Below are 20,964 nucleotides of genomic sequence, written 5' to 3'. Positions count from 1 at the left end.
TTTATATATGAATACATTGATTTGTATTGATGTTACCAGTTGATAATCATGCTACAAGGTGTAATTTGATTGAAACAATTATATTTAACACTAGGATCAGGGCAGGGAAAAGTGGGATAGAGGAAAGGCAAACTTTTTTTTTTATTATTATTTTTGGTTGGACGTCTTTTTAATCAGGAGCCTACTGTCTTAACCATAGCTTACCATTTTATATTATTGTAAACAACAAAAAAGTTCATGTTTTTAGATTTTATGCTTATTAAATTTAATTGATTTGAGAAATTTCATGCAACTTCCAAAAAAAAAAAAAAAAAAACAAGTCAGGTTTATCAACTTTATTTAAAATAAAAAAAGCAACCATTCCTTGTTTAGTCCACACCCAGTGTGTCTTATGTTCCTGTTCAATGGAGCCAATTTCATCTACACAGATGGGTAAAGTGGCAAATAGTCAAAGCTTACGGACAAGATGCTGCAAGGACATTCTGGATAGACTTGAACACCAGGTCAGGGACACAACTGCTGTCTACCTCTCTTAGAAGAGTCTGGGGGGGGGGAAGATGGGAAAGGTTATTTAACAGTGTACAGTAACAAGATCCATTTACAGTCATCTGAATTAAAGAAAACCCCCACTGTAGCAATGACATACTGGATCAATATGAAACACCCGCTATGGTAGAGCCCAGGCTACTGTGATGGCTGGTGTAGAAGTTAGGTTTATATGTTAACACACAATGAAATTGATAATTTAATAATTATTATAAATGATTCTCGTTTTTAACAACAACCGTCATCATGCTGCAGTGAGGACATGCTGGTCTACACTGAATATATATATATATATATATATATATATATATATATATATAGAGGAGTATTTGGCTAATTTCTTGTCCGAATATCCTTAAATTAAGCATTTTCTGAACAAGCTAAAAAAAAAAAAAAAAAATTGTCTTGACAAAATTATTTTTTTTTTTTTCCTTGAAACAAGCAAAATAAATATATTTTAAACAATAATTTAAAAAAAAATTAATTAGTCTTAAGTGCATCATTATTTAGGAATTTTTGGATATATGAACTAAAACAAAATTCTAAAGAATAGCAGCATTCTTGCAGTCTATTTACTGGCTCTGCCAATTAATGCCTGGTTTGAATAATCAAAACGACAAACACCCCCTCTTGATGAATGGAGCTGTTTTCATATACACCATGTTTTAAATTCTATGTAACAAACAGGGAAAGAAAATAGAACAAGACATGGAGGAAGGCCTTTAGTGTAAATAAGGCAACATCAATTATTTTTAATGTAGCCTTAATGTTGATGTGCAAATATTTGCCACCTTTCCAGTAAGAATAGCATCTAAATACACATTTATTGGTGTAACCCTCCTCTAATTGCTATATGAACGGTGTAAATATTATGCACCTAGACAGTTTATACTTATTGGAATTTGTCCCATATCATAAGAATCCATGCCATATATGTACAATTCAACAAAATTAGATATCTTTTTAAACGAAATACATTAAAAAAGTAAAGAAATCCATATATAATTTATTGCTTGTATGTAAAACTGATGGGATTCTGCTGTGGATGCCACCTTGTGGTCATTTGCAAGAGTTCATTCAGCAATTAGTGCATCAAGGCTATTCTCTAGTCATTGAAAATGAGCCTTTGTGAGATTGATTGAGTGCACTAATCAGAAGTTGAGCAGTGAGGCTCATGTCATGTCACTACAGTAAACAGCATTCAGTGAGAGAAAAGAATATTAAACGATGGAAAGCGTGTAAACTGGAGTGATCAGGAGATGGTAAGAGGACATGTTTTGCTCCTTGTTGTCTTTAATTTGTACTTTTGTATTTGTTTTCTTGCCTTTGTGAATCTTGTGAGGCTTCACAAACTCTCATTTAGGGTTCCATTCCAATGCACTACTTTTCCATTGTTTTTCAATGACAGACATGCCCGACCATTTCGTTCACTTCTCATGTCTTTTGAAGCATCTCACATATGAGATCATTTGTACACACATCGCCACTCATTTCCAAAGCAGTGGACTAAGAAGACATCGGAGGCCAGGCAAGCATTGAAAGTTTATTTTTAAACCAGTCGGCTGAACTACATATTGCGATCCAAATCACTTAAAACACTGAGGAGGGTTTTTGGCCCCTCCTCCAACACCGCAGGTTGCCAGATTGATGACATTGTGAGTGAGCCTGCCATACTACACCCTAGACCAGGGGTGTCAAACTCAGTTGCCGGAGCTTTGATATTTACATTAGATGTCGGCTACGCTACTGTTGTCAATTACAAGAAATGCATCAATATAGCCGCCATTTTAGTACAGGGTAGCACTCCTTTGAAATGAATGCAGGACCAAGGTGCAGTGGAGGACTGGCAATCCGGAGCCGTAGATATGTAAACATTTATACATTCATCTACGATCGGGAGCGGTCAGTATGGCAAGATTTTTTTAAATTATGAAAATTATAATTTGGCATCACATTTCTACATCGATAAGTGTTTCCGCTACCATTATAATAGGGGCACCCCACCCTGCCAACGGCTTTCCCCACCCCCTTGAAGTTATTTAATTTTATTTTCATAGAGCCAGATTACAACTTTTCATAAGCTAAATAGCCGTACGTAATATTTTATTTACACAACGGCACACAGGGCTCGAAATTGCAACCATTTTGGTCGCATATGCGCCCAAAATTTAATCTTATGTGAACTTATAAAATATTTGGGAGAATTTGTGCGACTGCATATAATGTTTGCGACCTGTTTTGATTTATTTATTTTTTCCTAAAAACGTGCTGAATCGGTCTTCACTGCTGCTATGTTGGTTCATATTATCTGTCAATCACTCAAGGCTTTATGTGACAGGAAGTTTTTGTGACCGCGGGTAATGCAAACAGTTGAAGTTTGAGGAAGACACAGGTTTGCAAACGTACTCAAAGTTATAAATAATGGCGCTAATGAGAGCGATCAGGTGGTGATCCGCCAAGATCAACCAAGTGTTTTGGGAGAAAGTGCAGAAAGACTCAGAGTGGATCAGCTATTTTAATGGCCCGAATCTTGATGCGTTGCATTCACTGCGTGTTCAGCGCAAATGGCCGCTAAATGTAGTATTTAACATTGTACACATCAGCCAAAGAAGCACGCCTCTAAGTTTAAAGTGAAACTTCGGCTCATGTCAAAGAACGGTATTGTGGCGGAGGTCATCGCGGGAATCCTGCTCTGCCTGCTCATATAGGCCTATAGACAAATTACCAACCAACGTCACATGGGTTACTGGTTGCAAAAAGAGACTGGTGGCAATAGTAAACATGTCATGTTGTGCAGTAGGATGCCAAACTTTTACCATACACCACACTGATTTTAATGTCAACAGCAGACGTCTTTGGCTAAAAGGGAGCTGAATGAAGTGACGACCCAATTAAAAATGCTCGACTCTGCTGTTCTCATGTTATATTAGGCAAGTTGCTGAATCATACACATCACTCGTTTTTGATTGCAGCAATGATTTCAGCAAAAACAGTAGCGCAGCAATGAATTCAGCAAAAACAGTAGCATATGGTTAATTAAACTGCAGACACTGAATGCTAAGAAAGAAACGTGAAAGTGTAAATTATTATGGTAAACTTGGTTTTAATTTCGCACATTCATTCAGGGACAACTTGTGACACACTCTCTATATTGTTTACTACGGCACTTTGAATATTCGGTCTGAAATAACCTGCAAGTGTGACTTGAAAACAACAATAACACTGTTTATTTGACTGTGAACAATGTTGTACTTTGATAGTCATTGGCTGCTAATATGATTTCGCTATTTAAGAGTTTGCAAATAATACTTTTATGAATTATTAAGGAGAAAATCAGAATGTGCGAATATAAAACCAACTTTACCTCTATGTGTAAGTTCACATACCCCTGCCATACAGGTGTAGTTCGCTGTCAGTATGCCGTAGTTTTGCTTGTTCTTGTCCTTGTCCTTGTATAATGTTAGCTCTGTCTTTTTTCCTTGTCTTGGGCTAGGCAGAACCTCGGTTTTAAGCGCTAAATAGTGTTGAATCTGGTAATTATGGAGCATTATTTCTTGCACATGACCACAGAGAACAACATTGTAGACATCCATTGACTTGTAGGCCTTTAACTTCTCTCTTGTTAAATCACTTGGAGCTTCAATGAGATTGTATATTTGGGGCTGAATGCTTGGCCATTTCGGGTGCTATCGCAAATGGACCTGTCAGATGAACGCCGCTCACTTAAACGTTAATTTTTCCGAATCACTGTGCTTATCACTGGGTGATGAGCTGTTATAATACACTGAAAGCATTATCTAAATAATATATATAATATGTAACAATATAACAACGTTTCTAAGACAATAACAAACTCTAGACCGCATCGGATGTCATTCCCTCGCTGTCAAAGCTAGTGCTCCCGGTTTTTCTGCCACCTCGCTGCACGCGCATCCTGAATGTTTACAAATATGATAATTCATTTATTGGGTCGGCTGACTCACCTGCTAACGAGCATAACGAGACCGAGCATTTAAAATGACACAAACCCAAACCAAAACTTTTAAAGAGTGGTTGAAGTGAGACTTTTCTTCCTTTTGTCCGTTCTTTCTTGACATGCATATTATTTTTCTATTTAGTTACTGATGACTGCTTTGCAGCTTTCAGCATTGAATTGAATGATTTATTATAATCTTACGTTTGTGTTGTAACAGAAATATTATTTGTCTATTAAAATGACATGCGTATAAAACAATAGTGCAAAAGAAATATTTCTTACTGTAGTGCTTCATTTTTGTTTAATGCAAACCATAGATTTAATTTTCATAATGTAACAGTATGACTTTATACAGCAAATAACTCACATCCAAGCATATTTAAGGCAGCATGATCATGAGAAATTTAAAGAGCCCATATTATGGGTTTTTGAAAATGCCCTTTCATGTAGTGTGTAATATAGCTCTAAGTGAATTGAAATAACCAGCTAAGGCTTAAATGTGAAAGTGTACAGTGTTTAAAACTATTGATTCATCTATAAAAGAGTCGACTCATAGTGCTTCAAACGAGTTGTCTTGATAACGAGTCATTAGGTGTTTCGTGATGACGTGGCTACGAAACCCAGGACATTTGAAACCTGCGGCCCCGCCCACTAACACAGAAAAAAGCCCCCCACACACATACAGAGACGCACACAGACACCGGTCGAATGAAGTCACGCTGTGCAGATGGATATTATTGACAGTCTAATTAAAGATGAAACCTCAGCAATATAGCCCAGCCTTGAGCAGTTCGAGTGCTTCTGGAAATTACATGCTTAAAAAGACTTCATCGGTTTGTTAAAGGAAGGATCAGTAAAGACTGTCAGAACATGGATCAGTGCATCATGAATCAGTTTCTTCCCCCATTTCACAAGTGTAAGTACGTGCGATTAAAACCGTTGCCTCGTTTACTCTAGCTTGCAAATTATGCATTTAGTTGTGTTTTGTTACTTGTAACCGCGTGTACTGTATAAGGTTAACCCTTTATATTCTCATATCGCGTGTAGAGCCACGTTGAAAACGCAAAGCGTGCCGCTTTGTTTACAGATCGCCAGCTATTCCTACACACATGCAACGGTCAAGTTTCAAAATATTTCAGCTCAGATTCAAGGGAGCTGTCTAAATTGCACCCAGCAAGCTGAACTGGCGCTCTAGTCTAGACGAACGGTGAGTGAGTGTGTGTGTGTGTGTGTGTGTGCGTGCGTGCGTGCCTGCGTGTGTGTTGCGCAGGGCCGGTTCAGCAAGCTAAACTGCCACTCTTGGTTAAGGACGATCACGCCACCCTCAACCCGAAAGTGAAAACGAAAGTGACTCATTAGCAACGTGAGGACCGGGGGGTGTCACAGATATAACCGAGGACGCGGGTGGTGAGGGAGGTGTTGCGGACGTCTCCCTCTCTATTGGTGTTGTGTCTTCTAAGGAGGAGGAGGAGGTGTTTGTGTGTGTGTGTGTGTGTGTGTGTGTGTGTGTGTGTGTCTGTGTGAAAAGAGCAGGTGACGGGCTCCTCGCCAGTTCTTGGAGTTTTTGCTCAATAAAATAGTTTGTTGTCTGTTTTTTAAAGTCCATCGTCTGTATTTACATTCACCCGCTGGTAGCCAAAATCCACACCTTACACTATAAAGCGTGTATGCACTGTGACTACTTTTATATTGTTGATTAGCTGCTGGGCATTTCACTCTGTCTCGCGCTGAAGGCTGTCAGTTTCGACCAATCACAACAGGCTGTCGGACGGGTTTGGGTACAAATGAATCGCTGAACGAATCATATGGGAGTCGCTGGGATAATTAGGTAAAAATAAATGCAGATTATAAGACCATGAAAGTGTTTTTTGACCTTGCATGCATATTAGACTGTTGTTGGAGACCCTTAAAACCTAAATATGACCCTATTTCATGTATAATATGGGCTCTTTAATTCATTGTTAGTATTATTGACATAATCGTCATCATTAATTTTTTTTAATTACTAGACATAAATTTTTAAATGATCGCGCTAATATCAGTAAGTCATCACAGAATTAGTTAAAGTCGTTTCTGATTTTTGTTAGTCCTGATTGTTGTTTTCAAATACAATAAATCCATTGTTATACAATTTGCAGTGGTGCTCATTCATTTTTGGTTGGTGCTCCTAAATTTCTGAAGTGCTACCAAGTAAAAGAGTTCATTTCGAGCCCTGTACATGCTTTTCAGCTGTCTCACACTCTCTTCACACTTTGCCCAAATAAAATTCAATGTAAATTATGTAAAATGTTCTGTCAAATATGTGGACAGCATGAACAGGCAGTTGCGAGAGGAAACCAGACACAGCCATTTATAGTCTCCTTGCTAGTCCTACCGAAAGGACAAAATTGACAAACACATGACCCGATATGTAAATCATTGATATCACTGCGTCTCAATGTGCAAATCCACCTTTCTGATCTAAATGGTATATAACATATGTAATATTCAATAATTTAGGTGGACATTATGCACAGGCACTATCGGGCACCCTTATACTATTGGGCACCCTAAGTTAACGTTTGTTCACTTAGCCGACAATAATACAAGTTTTTTGCACTGCAGCATCTTGTTGTCATATTTAATTTACATTGTTTGCTTATTATATATCAACAAAACTAGCATATACCTGGTATTTAGTGCGAGTTGGTGCTACTTTGTCTTATGGTCAATGCAGTAAGTGACTGGATTACCATCAATACTTGTTGAGCACAAAAGTTCATAACATACAAAAATCATTAAAAAACGAAATCTTACCTATAAAATGTTCTGCCTTTATTAGGCTTTATTTTCTTTGTTTGCTCGTTACTACACCAGCGCTAAAGTCCGGCATCTTTAGGCTGGCTTTAGTCTTGACTAGTGCGGTTGAATGACATTTGTCCTGGGAGCACTGTACAAATGTGGCGGCACTATTGACGCATGCTCAGGGTTCGTATGCGATATCTAGTGCATGTATCTGTGTTGCAGAAGGGCCAGAGCTTTGCACAGTTTAGCTTTAACCCTAATTAAACACACCTAATCAAACTAATTGAATCCTTCAGGCTGTTTGATGCCTACAGATAAGTGTGTTGAAGGTTTAGAACTAAACTCTGCAGGACTGTGGCCAGCAAGACACCTCTGCAATAGACGATGTTCTAATAACATGTGACAACACAGGATAAAATAAATATTTTCCATTATAAAAAGAGTTTTTGTCTTAACCATCCATGATAGTGACATAAAATTTCTATTTTAGAATAGCTTAATCTATGACAATGAACCCTTGAGGTACTGATTATGTGCTTTATTCAGCGTTAAATGCTACCGCTTTTAGCAATTTAAGCAAATGCAGCAGCCTGAGAGCAAATCAGCCCTCTGCGTACCCACGGCAAATGATTTAGCACGCGAGTGTGAGGTATTTCCATTGTACAGTCAAACCAATCTGCTTCTGCTTTGTTTTAAATTTAACAATTTGACCATTTATTCTTTTCTTGTTCACAGATTTTAGTGACAGTTACTGAACTTTGAGGTTTTTTTTTGTCAGAGAGATTACTGCAAATTCTGTAAATAAAACTGATATTCTGTATTCAACCAGCAATAAATTAAGTTAAACTGACATGCATAGCATTTAACTTTTTCCAAATTTTTTTGTTACAGCCTTATTCCAAAATGGATTAAATTAATTTATTTCCTTAAAATTCTACACACAATACCCCATAATTACAATATAAAAAAAAATATTTTTTTTGCAAATTTATTACAAATAAAAACCTGAAAAATCACATGTAAGTGAAGCTCTAAATTGAGCTCAGGTACATTCTGTGTCCACTGATCATTCTTGAGCTGTTTCAGCAGCTTCATTGGAGTTCAACTGTAGTAAATTCAGTTGATTGGACATGATTTGAAAAGGCATACACCTGTCTATATAAGGTCCCAGGGTTGGGAGTGCATGTCAAAGCACAAACCAAGCATGAAGACAAATGAATTGTATGTAGACCTCCGAGACAGGATTGTCTCAGGGCACAAGGCTGGGGAAGGTTACAGAAAAATTTCTGCTGCTCTGAAAGTTCCAATGAGCACAGTGGCCTCCATCATCCATAATTGGAAGATGTTTGGAACCACCAGGACCTGCTTCAGAGTGCTCTTGACCTCAGATTGGGGCGACTGTTCATCTTCCAGCAGGACAATGACCCAAAGCACACCGCCAAAATATCAATGGAGTGGTTTCACAACAGTTTCGTGAATGTCCTAGAGTGGCCCAGCCAGAGAACAGACTCAAATCCTATTGAACATCTCTGGAGAGATCTGAAAATGGTTGTACACCATCGCTTCCCTTCCAAGCTGATAGAGCTTGAGAGGTACTGCAAAGAGGAATAGGCAAAAATTCCCAAAGACTGGTGTGCCAAGCATGTGGCGTCATATTCAAAAAGACTTGAAGCTGTAATTGCTGCCAAAGGTGCATCAACAAAGTATTGAGCAAAGGCAATGAATACTTACGTATATTTGAAATACTGATTTGTCAGGTTTTTTCACATTGTCATTATGGGGTATATTGTGTGTGAAATTGCGGAAATAAATGAATTGAATCCATTTTGGAATAAGGCTGTAACATAAAAAAAGCAGAAAAAGTAAACGCTATGAATACTTTCCGGATGCACTGTAAAACGTAGTGCAAATATAAACGCCCCTATATTAAACATATGCTATTAAACAAACAGAAACGGTTGAACGTGATGACGTCAGTGATATGCAAATTAACGCTTGACGTAATCTAGTGACATTTAGCGACTTTTTGGACAGAGCTTAGTGCCTTTTCAATAAAAATAGTTGGCAACACTTAGATTGGCTGAGCTTCTATTGAAAATAAGAATCAACAGTCTCACCTGTAGTTTCCCCTTTGAGCAGTGCACAAGCAGCAGTAAACAGTCAGATGCTTTAGTCATGAGCTGCTCTTTTAGCTCTGTGGGTGATGAGTCTGATGAGACATCCACCAGAAACCTCAGAAGACTCTGAGCTAGTGAATCCCTCCTCTTCTCCATACTACAGATAGAGATAAAACAAATAATCTGTTGGTAAACTGTACACACATATACATATATGGGGTGTAATGGTACATTGATCCTGTGATATTGATCCTGAACCATCATAGTACGGTGGTCACAATTAGGGTTCATGCACTCCGATGACGAAAAGTCATCCCGGGTGTGCCAATCACGGGAGATAGACATAATAAAGGCCACACCACTGCAACAACTTAACCCCTGTTCAGATAACAAGATTGTCTCCCATTATATGCATAATTTCCTTGGCAAAGGGTATTGTGGGGACTCGCAAATGACTCTCAACTGTACACAGCATTTAAATTGGCAAAAAATGAAAAGAAAAGATTGTGTTGCAAGATGGACAAATGAAATGGAAGAAAGGTTTCTTCAATTATGGAAACAGCAGGCGTGCCTGTATGATGTTTTGGTGAGGGACTATCATGACATTTTAAAAAAAGATGTTGGCAATTGTTAGCAGAGGCACTTTAGCAGCCTGGTGAGTACTGGAATTGGCATAGAACTCTAATTCACAATGTGTGTGTGTGTGTGTTTGTGGATGTATGTGTACATACAGTCAGGCTGAAATTTTTCATACCCCCAGGGGGTAATCAATCAATCAATCAATCAATCAAAAATGGTTCAACCAGAAATAAAAATCATTTCCTAACCCCTAGTTTGTTTCAATCCTGTTTAAATGTATTTGCTCTGCTGTACACAAGGGAACACATATGGAAGAATGTCAGTAAGCAAACAAATCTCTTCACAAAATAGGTTTTTTACAACTAACTCAGTAAATGGGTGGGCAGATCTGATCAGTTTCTAAATTTTCTCAAAATATCTGTCCTTGTGAAGAACAGAAAAAAGACATTATACAGGACATTATGTACCCAAAGATGAGCAAAGTAATTTTCTGAAATCTAATTATTTTGGTGAACTATTCTATCTTATAATTATTTTGCGACTCTTCGGACTACTTTTACATAAGACCTGCATTGATCATTGTTGGATGACTTGAAAAACAGAATAGCAAAGAAAGGAGAAGACCTAGAATCACAAGAGGATTTGTCCATCATCTCCACTTACTTCACTTGAATTCTCATCAACAACTCTGTTTAATCTACAGAGTAAAGGCTGGGAATTTGTTGCGTTTTCCTGTTGTACCGAACCAATGTCGAACCGTGACCCTAAAAGCGAGTTACACACTGAACCGTGACTTCTGTGTACTGTTACACTCCTGATAAAGTGTAAAGCTGTGCATAGTTACCGTGGCCAAGCAATCTGTAAAGTCTTTTGAAGAGCATCAATGATACTCAGTCTTGCTTTCTCCTCTGGAGCATCTGAGACCTCCATGTATCCCACAATCACCCTCTCCAGCCTCTTCAGGTGACGTATGACTGATATACCCATCCTTTGAGACAAAACATGAAATTATCAGGCATGTGATTACAATGATATACTATATATCCACTGTTGTTCATGTATACATTTTTAATCCACTATATTACTATAAATCACTACAATTATTCATTCATTTTCTTTTCGGTTTAGTACCTTTATTAATCTGGGGTACATACACATACACTACGGACAATTTAGCTCACCCAATTCACCTTTACCACATGTCTTTGGACATGGAAACGAGAGCACCCGGAAGAAACCCACACGAACATGGGGAGAACATGCAAACTCCCCAAAGAAACGCCAACTGACCCAGCCGAGGCTCGAACCAGCGACCTTCTTGCTGTGAGGCGAATGTGCTACCCACTGCGCCACCGTGCAGCCATGACTACAATTATTGTAATGTAATTTATAATCAGTAACTGATTACATTTAAGTAATCTAGCCAGCTCTCTATGTATGCATAAAACACACAAATGTTAAATTGTGAAATATTACACAATTGGCCCTTAGCTAAGCCACACCCAAAAAACGCCACCCACCAATCGTGGCTTAGCAACTGTAGCTACGCGCAGGGGCTCTGTCAAGCTTTCGAGCGAGGGAAACAAGCCAAAGCGTTGTGCATGTGGATTGTGCAAATCTGATACCTGGTATCCTTAGGGTTTGGACAGGGTGGTGGAATTTTTTCCCTTTTCAAAACCTAAAACCCAAGTGGAGAAGTGCCAGCATGGATCAAGCTGTGTGAGGGGCACTAAAGGAGCAGAGTTAAGTTGGTTTTGTTTTGATATTCCTGACACATTCAGTGATAGACCGACGGCAATAACTTACACCTCTTACCCTAAACAGATCTAAACTGTGTTTCCTACAAAAATACAAAGCAGGTTATGTTTCCTAGCTGTCCTTTTTTTTTTTTTTTTTTTTTTTTGCTCTATTATGAGCACAGCTACATTTAAGCCCTCGCCATAGTAGTCATACTAATAGCAATCATGTGTCCATCTGTTTCAAGCTACGAATATTTGAAATTACATATTAACAGAACAAAACTGAGATATGATCACAATCTGAGCACTTGCGATCAATATACTTTACTCACAGCTGTTTTTCAGTCATTTATATTCTTCATGTTCGAGCTACAATTCACTGATGTTTTTGACAGTGATTTAGTCATTGGTGATGATGTTATATCGAGTTAGTGTCTGCTTTTATATTTAGTGTCAGATTAATATTTGCTGGTAGGGAAAATCTATTTGTTCACTTCTGCTACTTTTGATTTGCATTTCAATTTATTTATTTTAACCACTTAACTGCAAATTAGAATAGAAACTGTATAAAAAGCACACAAACATACTGACAGTTATAGCTACTGTACATTGTTATGGGTCAATGATGCTAATATTTGGCACAAATCCATCAATTTCCCCTTTCTGGCTGGTCTTTCTATAAATGAGTTATGTTGAAGCACTGTCCATGCGTGTTTACTCGTCAGTTAGTAACGCTATATTTCATTGCACAACAATTACTCTATCGGGCTTTTTAGCTAAAAAAAAAAAGAGAAATTACAGTTTAATTAGTTATTATTAGATTATTTTTTAATTTCACCTCTCCTGCTGTGCATGAACTAAGCTGTTAAATGGTCAGCGTATGAGTCGGCTAGGCTTTAGCTTCAATTTTGATTGAATTATTTCTAATCGGTTGCGTATTATGTGGTTAATATACCCCTGCAATGCATACTGCAGTTCTTTTTTGCCTGGTTTTCTCGGATATCGTTAAAGAAGTTAAAACATGTTTAACTTCCTGTCATCTCAAACCTGAATGAATTTACAGGGAGGTAAAAAAGCCTGTTAATATATCGCAACCCCAATTCAAAAAGAGATGTTGAATCAAATTATTTATTTTCAAAGCTGCTTTTTGTAATGTCTGTGACACTAATCACATTTAACACAACTGGAATTTTCTCAGCCAAATGTAATATACAAACAATCTGTGATTAATTTGTTGCCACATCACTTAATTAACTAGATAATATTTTCATAGGTTGACAGGCCTGATATTTATTAAAAGTAATACCTAACACAATTAAAACAAAACATAAAAATGTACATAATTTTATAAAATAAAAATTTTATAAAATAAAATTATAGCTATTATTTAAATAAATATTATAAAAATAACATTTGTTTTATATTTTATATATCTTTATAAGTATATATTTTTTGTTGTTTGTTTTTGAGTCACCAAAATAGCTTATAATTAAACAACTCAACACAATAAAGCAATCTTATGCTGATGTTAACGATGATTAACAAAATGCCTCACATATCTACATCAGAAATTATTAATACTAGTGTGGGCGGGGCCAAGAGCCATGGGAGAGACGCGAGGCCAGTCCCATTGAGGAGTTCCAGATGCAGACTTTTGTTTTATGTTTACTTCATAATTGATATTGTTGCACGTCTGCTGGTTCCCCCCTCTTTCTTTCATGAATGACTGAGAGTTTGAGCTACTTGTAGTTAGAATTTACTTAGTATTAGCAAAATGCACGGGAAGAAACTCAACAGAGTGAAGACAGGAACCTCACTGCCTGCTGGCGTTTCGCAAGTGTTATTCAGTGCTTCCCACACTTTGGGCTCTATTTTAATGATCTATGTACAAAGTCCAAAGCGCAGGGCGCAAAAGCATTAAGGGCGTGTTCGAATCCACTTTTGCTATTTTAAGGACAGAAAACTGAAAAACACTTAGGAAGAGCTCCAAACACAGCTGCTAGATGCTGACTTGTGCAGTGCTGTCATGTCTGCATTAATTTCACACTTAATACTTTTTATTTTAATGTGATCTATAAACTTGGAGTCAGTCAATCATTAATAATTAAGGCCATTTTACAATTTTAGTCTATAACGAGCTTATTGTTGTTAAGTTAGTGTTACAGTGTTCAACCATAGCAGCAATTACACAAGGAGAGTAATGAGAGATGAGTAGCAAAAGCTAAAATGTCCCCCTGAAAAAAAAAAAAAAAACTCAACAGAGTGAAGAGAGGAACCTCACTGCCTGCTAGTGTTTCGGAAGTGTTATTCAGTGCTTCCCACACTTTGGGCTCTATTTTAACGATCTAGGCGCAAAGTCCAAAGCATTCAGGACTTGTCCGAATCCACTTTTGCTATTTTAAGGACAGAAAAATACGCTCTGTGGCATGGCGCATGGTCTAACAGGGTTGTGGTTATTCTCTAATGGCTTATGGGTGTGTTTTGAGATTAAACCAATCAGAGTCTCATCTCCCATTCCCTTTAAGAGTCAGTTGCGTCACACCATGGCGCATTTGCTATTTACATGGCGGACTTTGTAAGTGCAAAAACAGAACGCTTCACTAGCGAGAAAACAGTTAAAACAGGCCATCTGCAGTGTGAAGATAAAGAATGGGCCTCCTCCAATCGGCCTTTACTTTTCCTTTCTCTATTTCAGGGATAAGGAAACGGTGGACACTCACTCTACTGAAGACATCCATTAGCTTACATAATTAATTTTGTTTGTTAAGCGCAAAGATTTGCCTTATTTAAATAATCTACAGGTCATTTTTCATTTGCTGATTTTTTTATTTTATTTTGATGCTGTTAATATATTACACAGGTTAGTTTATATTCATATCTAAAATGCTTTGCCACTCAAGTTTGCTTTGAACTTGAAAGAAAGAGAGAAGCAGATTTGACCTGTCAGTGGGTGCACATGGCTCCTGAATAGCATAAAAGCAAAAGAAATTGTGGATGTCTTTTTTTTTTTACTTTAACCCACTGAAAAGAAAGTGTTTAAAAATTTTATTTTGTATTGTGTCGCATATAGTTAACTATTTATTTGATTTAGGTAAATGATGTGTTTAAATTTGGCTACCACCGCAAGTAATCTCAAACCTGTGGGAAGCACTGTGTTATTGTCAAAGCAACACAAACAATGCAGAAGCATAAATATATGGCTACGTGCAAGGTATATTCTGAGGGTTACGGCGATCACTCGACACAAACATAATTCAGCCTTAATTCTACTGATTAAAATTGATTTAGACCTCACCTGTCAATAAGTAGGACAAGATTTTTGGCATACACTTGACGGAGGTCTAGCATGTGCTCCATTTCCATGTATGTCAAAATGTGCCACAGCAGACCATCAAAGCGATTTGATTTGTATGGAAAACTTGCATGAGCTGGAGGTTTCTCAAGGTTGGGTAGTAAGTCTATAAGGCAGGGCAGCACAACCTAAATAGTATATACAACAAGGTTAGATGATCTAAAAATCAAAAAAGAAGAACGTAAAACTTAAGTAAAATTGTTACCTGTATGAGCGCCGCCTCGGATGTGTGTAAATGATTGAACAGAGTATGATACAGCACCTGGGCTCTATTGAATTGCCTCAGATCAGCAGCAGGCTGTGAAAGAAGACCTAACATTGAGTATGTTCACATGGACACCAATAATCATTTAATATTATTAAGACCATTTGATTAAGAGTCTACCATGTAAATGGCGATTTTGATTACCTTAATCCCACCAAAGTCATAACTGAACTAAACGGAAATCGAATTAAGACATGTGGATTGGAGTATGCCTATTTTAGTCACATTATTGAAGTCCAGTAGAGACATGTAAACACCTTAATGAAACTATTACCATCATGTAAGACTTTTCGTCGCATTTTGCGATAGGATATTCCATACACACAGGTCTGTTAGTGACCCACATAGCGAAATGTGGAGGTTTTTTTCCATTCGGTGTGCAGTGTCAAATTCCATTAAAACAACATTCTTCCACCAGTCCTTACATCATACACTCATTCAATATCTCAGTTTGTCACGGAGGCATTATTCAAATGTTCCTGAATGAAAGTGAAACTGCCGAACAGCAATTAAAGTCGAAAAATGTCAAATTAAACACCCGAAATGACATGAAACTCCGGAGGAAACATAGATAGCGTGACGATGCAATGACGTTATTCGATATACGTTCTATAACATGTAAAACGAGACCATAAAAGGAAAATTCAAAAAGCAACTCCATAAACACCGCATCATATCATTGTCTAATTCAGATTAAAGCAAACAATTTGATTACTGATGTCCATTCATTTAAACGTAGTCAATGTTTGCCATCACTTCATTTGATAGACATTTCTTCAGTGCATTCTGCAACAAAGTAAGATATTTTTGGCAAATACAATTCTGAAGTATTAAAGAAAATGTACTTACCACGTTGAGCACAATATGATGCAGGCAGTGCACACCTAATATTTTGTTTTCTATGTGATAATCATCAGAAATCAGCAGGGATGGAGGAAACACGTTCTCCAAATAATCAGTTAACCAGGGTTGTCCAACCTGCACAAGCGTAGTGGAGAACACATGCTTCACTGCCTGGTTATGCTTCCAGTTCTTCCTAAACACAATAAAGGACAAGTTTGATATCATATTATTATTATTATTGTTATTATTTTTATTATTAATAATATTGTGTTCTCCTGGGTTTTTGCATTGCAAGTTAAGAAAGAATAGCCATTTTAAAAATACTCCAATCAAGCCTTTTTAAACCTAATAAGAAACTGAACAGACCCTGATCAATACATTTCCATCGTTGTTCAAAATGTTTCCCTGATTATTGGATGTATTTTTCATTGTAGTTTTTTTACTTACAACTACACTAACCATGCATTCACACGGGGCGTCAGCGTCAACGCTCCCCATTCACTTTGAATGGTTGACGTCAAGCGTTGCCAAACTGAATTATGGGTCCGTCGGTGCTGCTTCAGTGGCGTTGCTCGCAGCAGAAGTTGGGACTTTCTCAACTTTTCAAGCGTCAATAAAAGCGTCAGCCAATCAGATCGCTGTATGCAAATACACTAGCTCAGACAGTAGCCGATTGCTGACTAGTTTCATTGGCTGATGCTGCTATGACGATCGCATCAGCCCAAACTTCAGACACACCCTCTGGCAAGCGTTGACGCTGAAGCCCCGTGTGAATCGGCGTAAGAGAATAGGTGAGACACACAAATTAATATGATTGATGAAATATTTGTGAACTTACTGAAAAAAAATATTTGATATTTAATGTACATACTATTTTCACAAATTCTTAACTATTTTTTAAATGAGTTAAACATTAATGTTAATCTGGCCTACTACATAGCATGCTGAAACATTGATTAAAAACTATCTATAGGGCTATTGACTATTTATTATCTGTGCAATAAGGCTCAAATATAGCTAATTTAACTAAACTCACGATGAAAACTACTTATAAAAAAGCTAATAATAATACTATTCAGTTGTATTTTTTAAACTAATATTAATATAAGTAACATTATTCTCACTGTTGATTATAATACATTAACATTTTCATATATTGAGGTAAAGTTGGTTTTATATGCTCACATTCATTCATTTTTTAACACTGACAACTTGTGACTCTATCTCTATATTGTTCAGCACGCTACTTTGAATATTCAGTCTGAAATCGCATGCAAGTATGACATCAAAACAACATTTGCACTATTTTTTTGACTGTGAACAATGTTGTACTTTGATAGTCATTGGCTACAGCGCTAATGTGATTTCCCCATTTAGAATTTGCAAAGAATATTTTCAGAATTTTTATTATGGAAAGTCCAAATGTAAAACCAACTTTACCCCAACAACTAACATTTAGAAATGAGACTTCATTTAAAAGTGTTACAGGTACTTCATAATCTGTTTGCAGTTTTTTTTTCGATTGACATATTTGTTTACTCTGAATAGGCATGGGCCGGTATAAGATTCTGACAGTATGATTACCTTGGATAAAAATGTCACGGTTTCACAGTATTGCGATTAGTACTGATTACTGCTCCAAAATAAGTTCTTTTTAAATGTCTTGGTGAAAAAAAAACAACCTTTTCGCCCATTGAGCATAATATATTTTATTTTAAGAAATATTTAAAATATTTTAGACCAGTAGTTTTTGATGTAGAGGTTCCTTTTCTGCTGTAGATAATATTGCCCTAAAAACTAAATAAAATAGTTGTGAAAAACATGTATTTAAAAAAAAAAAAAAACTTGTATATATCTTAGGAACGGTATAACAGAAAACTTTTGTTTTAAAACAAGTTTTAAGACTTTTCCAAAACGCGCCAAACCTTGAAACCAGTTATTGCACCATGTCTAACTCTGAACACTGTAAAATAGAGGAATACACCTAAGGCCCAATCCCAATTCTACCCCTTAGCCCTTCCCTTTACCCCTTGTTTTGTGCGTTCATGTGAAGGGGTAGGGGGTATCCCAATTCTCTTCAGCTTGAAGGCGATTCACACGGGGCTTCAGCGTCAATGCTTGACAGAGGTCGTGTCTGAAGTTGGGGCTGACGCGATCGTCATTGCGGCGTAGTCATGGGACGATAACCGTTTTCAAGGTATACCGCGGTTTGGAAAAGTCAAGGTTTTAAAACCGCCAAAATTTTCTGTAATACCGTTCCTAAGGTTTGTGTAAGATTTTTTATTTACTTTTTTTGTTTTTTAGGACAACCCTATCTCCAGCAGAAAAAAATGTGCAAAGATACCATTTTAAATTATAAAAATATCTGTGTTTTTGAAACAAATGAAGACAGCAGAAGTCAATGATTCATTTGAATTATATAGCCTGATGTGTTTACTGCTCCAAAATTTCATAAATCTTTCAAAAGGGGAAAAAAGTTTTTGTTATTTACCCAAACATTTAAAAAGAATATATTTTAGAGCAGTAATCACAATACCGCGATACCGTGCAACCATGATATTTTTATCCAAGGTTTTCATACCGTCAGAATCTTATACCAGCCCAGGCTATTGCGGCATCAGCCAATGAAATTAATTCGCAATCGGCTACTGTCTGAGCTGGTGTATTTGCATACAGCGATCTGATTGGCTGATGCATTCGTTAGCACTTGAATAGTTGAGAAATTCCCAACTTCTGCTGCAAGAAAAGCCACTGAAGCGACGCCAACGGATCCACAATGCAGTTTAGCAAAGTGAATGGGAAGCCCTAACGCCCCATGTGAATGGGCTATAAGAAGAAGGGCTAGATAGCTCTTCAAACAGAGATTTTTCAGGACCACACTCGAAACCAAGGGGTAAGAAAATATCCCAGAATACACCAGCTACAACGGCAGCATGGCTGCACACGGAAGTCAGGAGATGCACAAATTAGTATTTTTGTAATTATTACAAATTTTTACAACAAACAAGCATATGTTTTAATACATCCATAACTGCATGTCATGGTTAAAAAACAAAAAAAAAAAAAAAAAAAAAAAAACGATAAATTTCGCTATCTATATCTATATGTAGTGCTGTCCTATTTCTTAGGGGTATGTTTTGAAGCCCTTTCCCTTTACACTCTGTTTCATGGGCCAAGGGGAAGGGGTAGGAGGACAAAAAATAGAATTGGGCCAATCGAGTATACCGCGATAAAAACAAAAGCAATTCATTGAACAAGAAAATTTGATTTAATCATGAGCTTATATGTAGTTTTCAATACAGTACAAAAAGACAAAAGGAACTAACATAAAGAAATGTACTTTATCAGAGTCTTCGTACTGAGGCAAATTATACTTACTGAGTTAAATCTGACTGCAGTGTGTGAAGAACTGGACCGAAAACTCCTTTCTGGTCTTTATCAGGCTTTCCAGACAGCAATTCCCGCACTGACCTGCTGCCTGTCATTCTCAAAAGTGCTCTTAAGAGTTCTGAGGCTCTTTTTCTTGAGGGTCCATCAGTCCAAGGTTGCTCTTGCAGGTGTGTAATAGCAAATATATAAAGTGAGGGAGCAAGTGTACGAACTAGGGACCTTTTTGTTGCACTGTTTTGATTCACAAGGAACTTCTCAATCTGCGCAGAAACCGCAAGTAACACTGCACTGACCGCCTGAGATTTGACAGGTATGCTGTCGTAACTTTGGGCAGGTAAAGTTCCGCTATCAGTGTCACACACTGGCAGGGCAGCGTAGCAGGTTAACGAGTTCACTACCCTTAAATACTGGCCTCTCAAGTCGGCGTTTAGTTCAGGGAAGAGCCAGTCGAGAGGAGCGCCCGTTAGCAGCTCTGTTGTGTCTTCCAGGATGCGCGCGCGTTTTTCATCAGTGTCCTCCGACTCGAAGCGCTCATGAATGTGGCTCAAAGCAGCGTGAATAGAGCAGTAATCCGTTGAGTGTCTGATATTCAATTCCCGCATCGCTGTATTTTAAAGTACCTGTCCCGCCGTAGAATAAACAGATGGCATGTACCTATACCTATTAACAGCAACTAAAGTCATTCATTTTTAAGTCCTAGCAACTTTCGCTTGTCTTTTAGTAATCATTTAAATGTTGAAGTATTCGAGATACAGTGCAACCATAAAATATTTCCCCGGAAACTGGATTGTTCCTAATAAGAGTTCCCGAGTCAGAGTCGCGTAAAGATAAACACAAGCACAAGTGCACCTTAGAATATCTGCAAAAAGATAATTTATTTCAGTAATTTAATTCAAAATATGAAACTCTTATATTATCTAGATTCATGTTACACTCAGGCTAATATATTTGAATTGTTTATTTATTTTCTTTTAATTGTACTAAGTATATGGATTTTAGCGAATGAAAACGCAAAATTCTGAATATCAGAAAATTAGAATATTACTTTAGACCAATACATTTTTTTAATTATTTTTTAAACACAGAAATGTTGGACTGAAAGTATGGACATGTACAGAACTCAATACTTGTCGGCGTTCCCTTCCCTTCATTTTTTTCAGCTTAGTCCCTTTATTCATCAGGGGTCACCACAGCGGAATGAACTGCCAACTAATCCAGCATACGTTTTACACAGCAGATGCCCTTCCAGCCGTAACCCAACACTGGGAAACACCCATACACTCTCATTCACACACATATTCTACGGTCAATTTAGTTTATTTAATTCACCTATAGCACATATCTTTGGACTTGTGGGGGAAACACGGGGAGAA

At 37.3% G+C, this 20,964-nt stretch overlaps 1 protein-coding gene across 2 annotated transcripts; it reads right to left on the bottom strand.

The window, feature by feature from the left end:
• Window positions 1–320: 320 nt before the first annotated feature.
• Window positions 321–20,351, bottom strand: tti2 (TELO2 interacting protein 2). 2 transcript variants are annotated; one of them, XM_056463189.1, is made up of 7 exons: window positions 19,580–20,351; window positions 16,208–16,394; window positions 15,299–15,391; window positions 15,037–15,221; window positions 10,847–10,990; window positions 9,424–9,580; window positions 321–542 (listed from the first exon to the last, which is right to left on the bottom strand). In XM_056463189.1, exons 1-7 carry the CDS (start codon window positions 20,191–20,193, stop codon window positions 456–458), a joined length of 1,467 nt encoding a protein of 488 aa, XP_056319164.1. In that variant the 5' UTR covers window positions 20,194–20,351; the 3' UTR covers window positions 321–455. The 2 variants fall into 2 exon arrangements, with proteins under 2 accessions (XP_056319164.1, XP_056319165.1); XM_056463190.1 differs by lacking the exon at window positions 321–542 and adding an exon at window positions 9,061–9,143.
• Between the last annotated feature and the right edge of the window lie 613 nt (window positions 20,352–20,964).

Source organism: Danio aesculapii, chromosome 8 (genome assembly GCF_903798145.1).
Source record: "Danio aesculapii chromosome 8, fDanAes4.1, whole genome shotgun sequence".
In the NCBI taxonomy this organism is placed as follows: domain Eukaryota; kingdom Metazoa; phylum Chordata; class Actinopteri; order Cypriniformes; family Danionidae; genus Danio; species Danio aesculapii.
Note: the sequence above shows the minus strand (reverse complement) of the source record. Positions and strands in the feature narration are given on the sequence as shown.

What these genes read in the sequence shown, in the direction of transcription:
- tti2 (XM_056463189.1), bottom strand. Translation starts at nt 20,193, where the DNA reads ATGCGGGAATTGAATATCAGACACTCAACGGATTACTGCTCTATTCAC. An exon ending in CCGAGGCGGCGCTCATACAG is followed by an intron (nt 15,222 to 15,298) that starts GTAACAATTTTA and finishes TATACTATTTAG; the next exon opens with GTTGTGCTGCCCTGCCTTAT. An exon ending in CTTGTCCTACTTATTGACAG is followed by an intron (nt 10,991 to 15,036) that starts GTGAGGTCTAAA and finishes TTTGTCTCAAAG; the next exon opens with GATGGGTATATCAGTCATAC.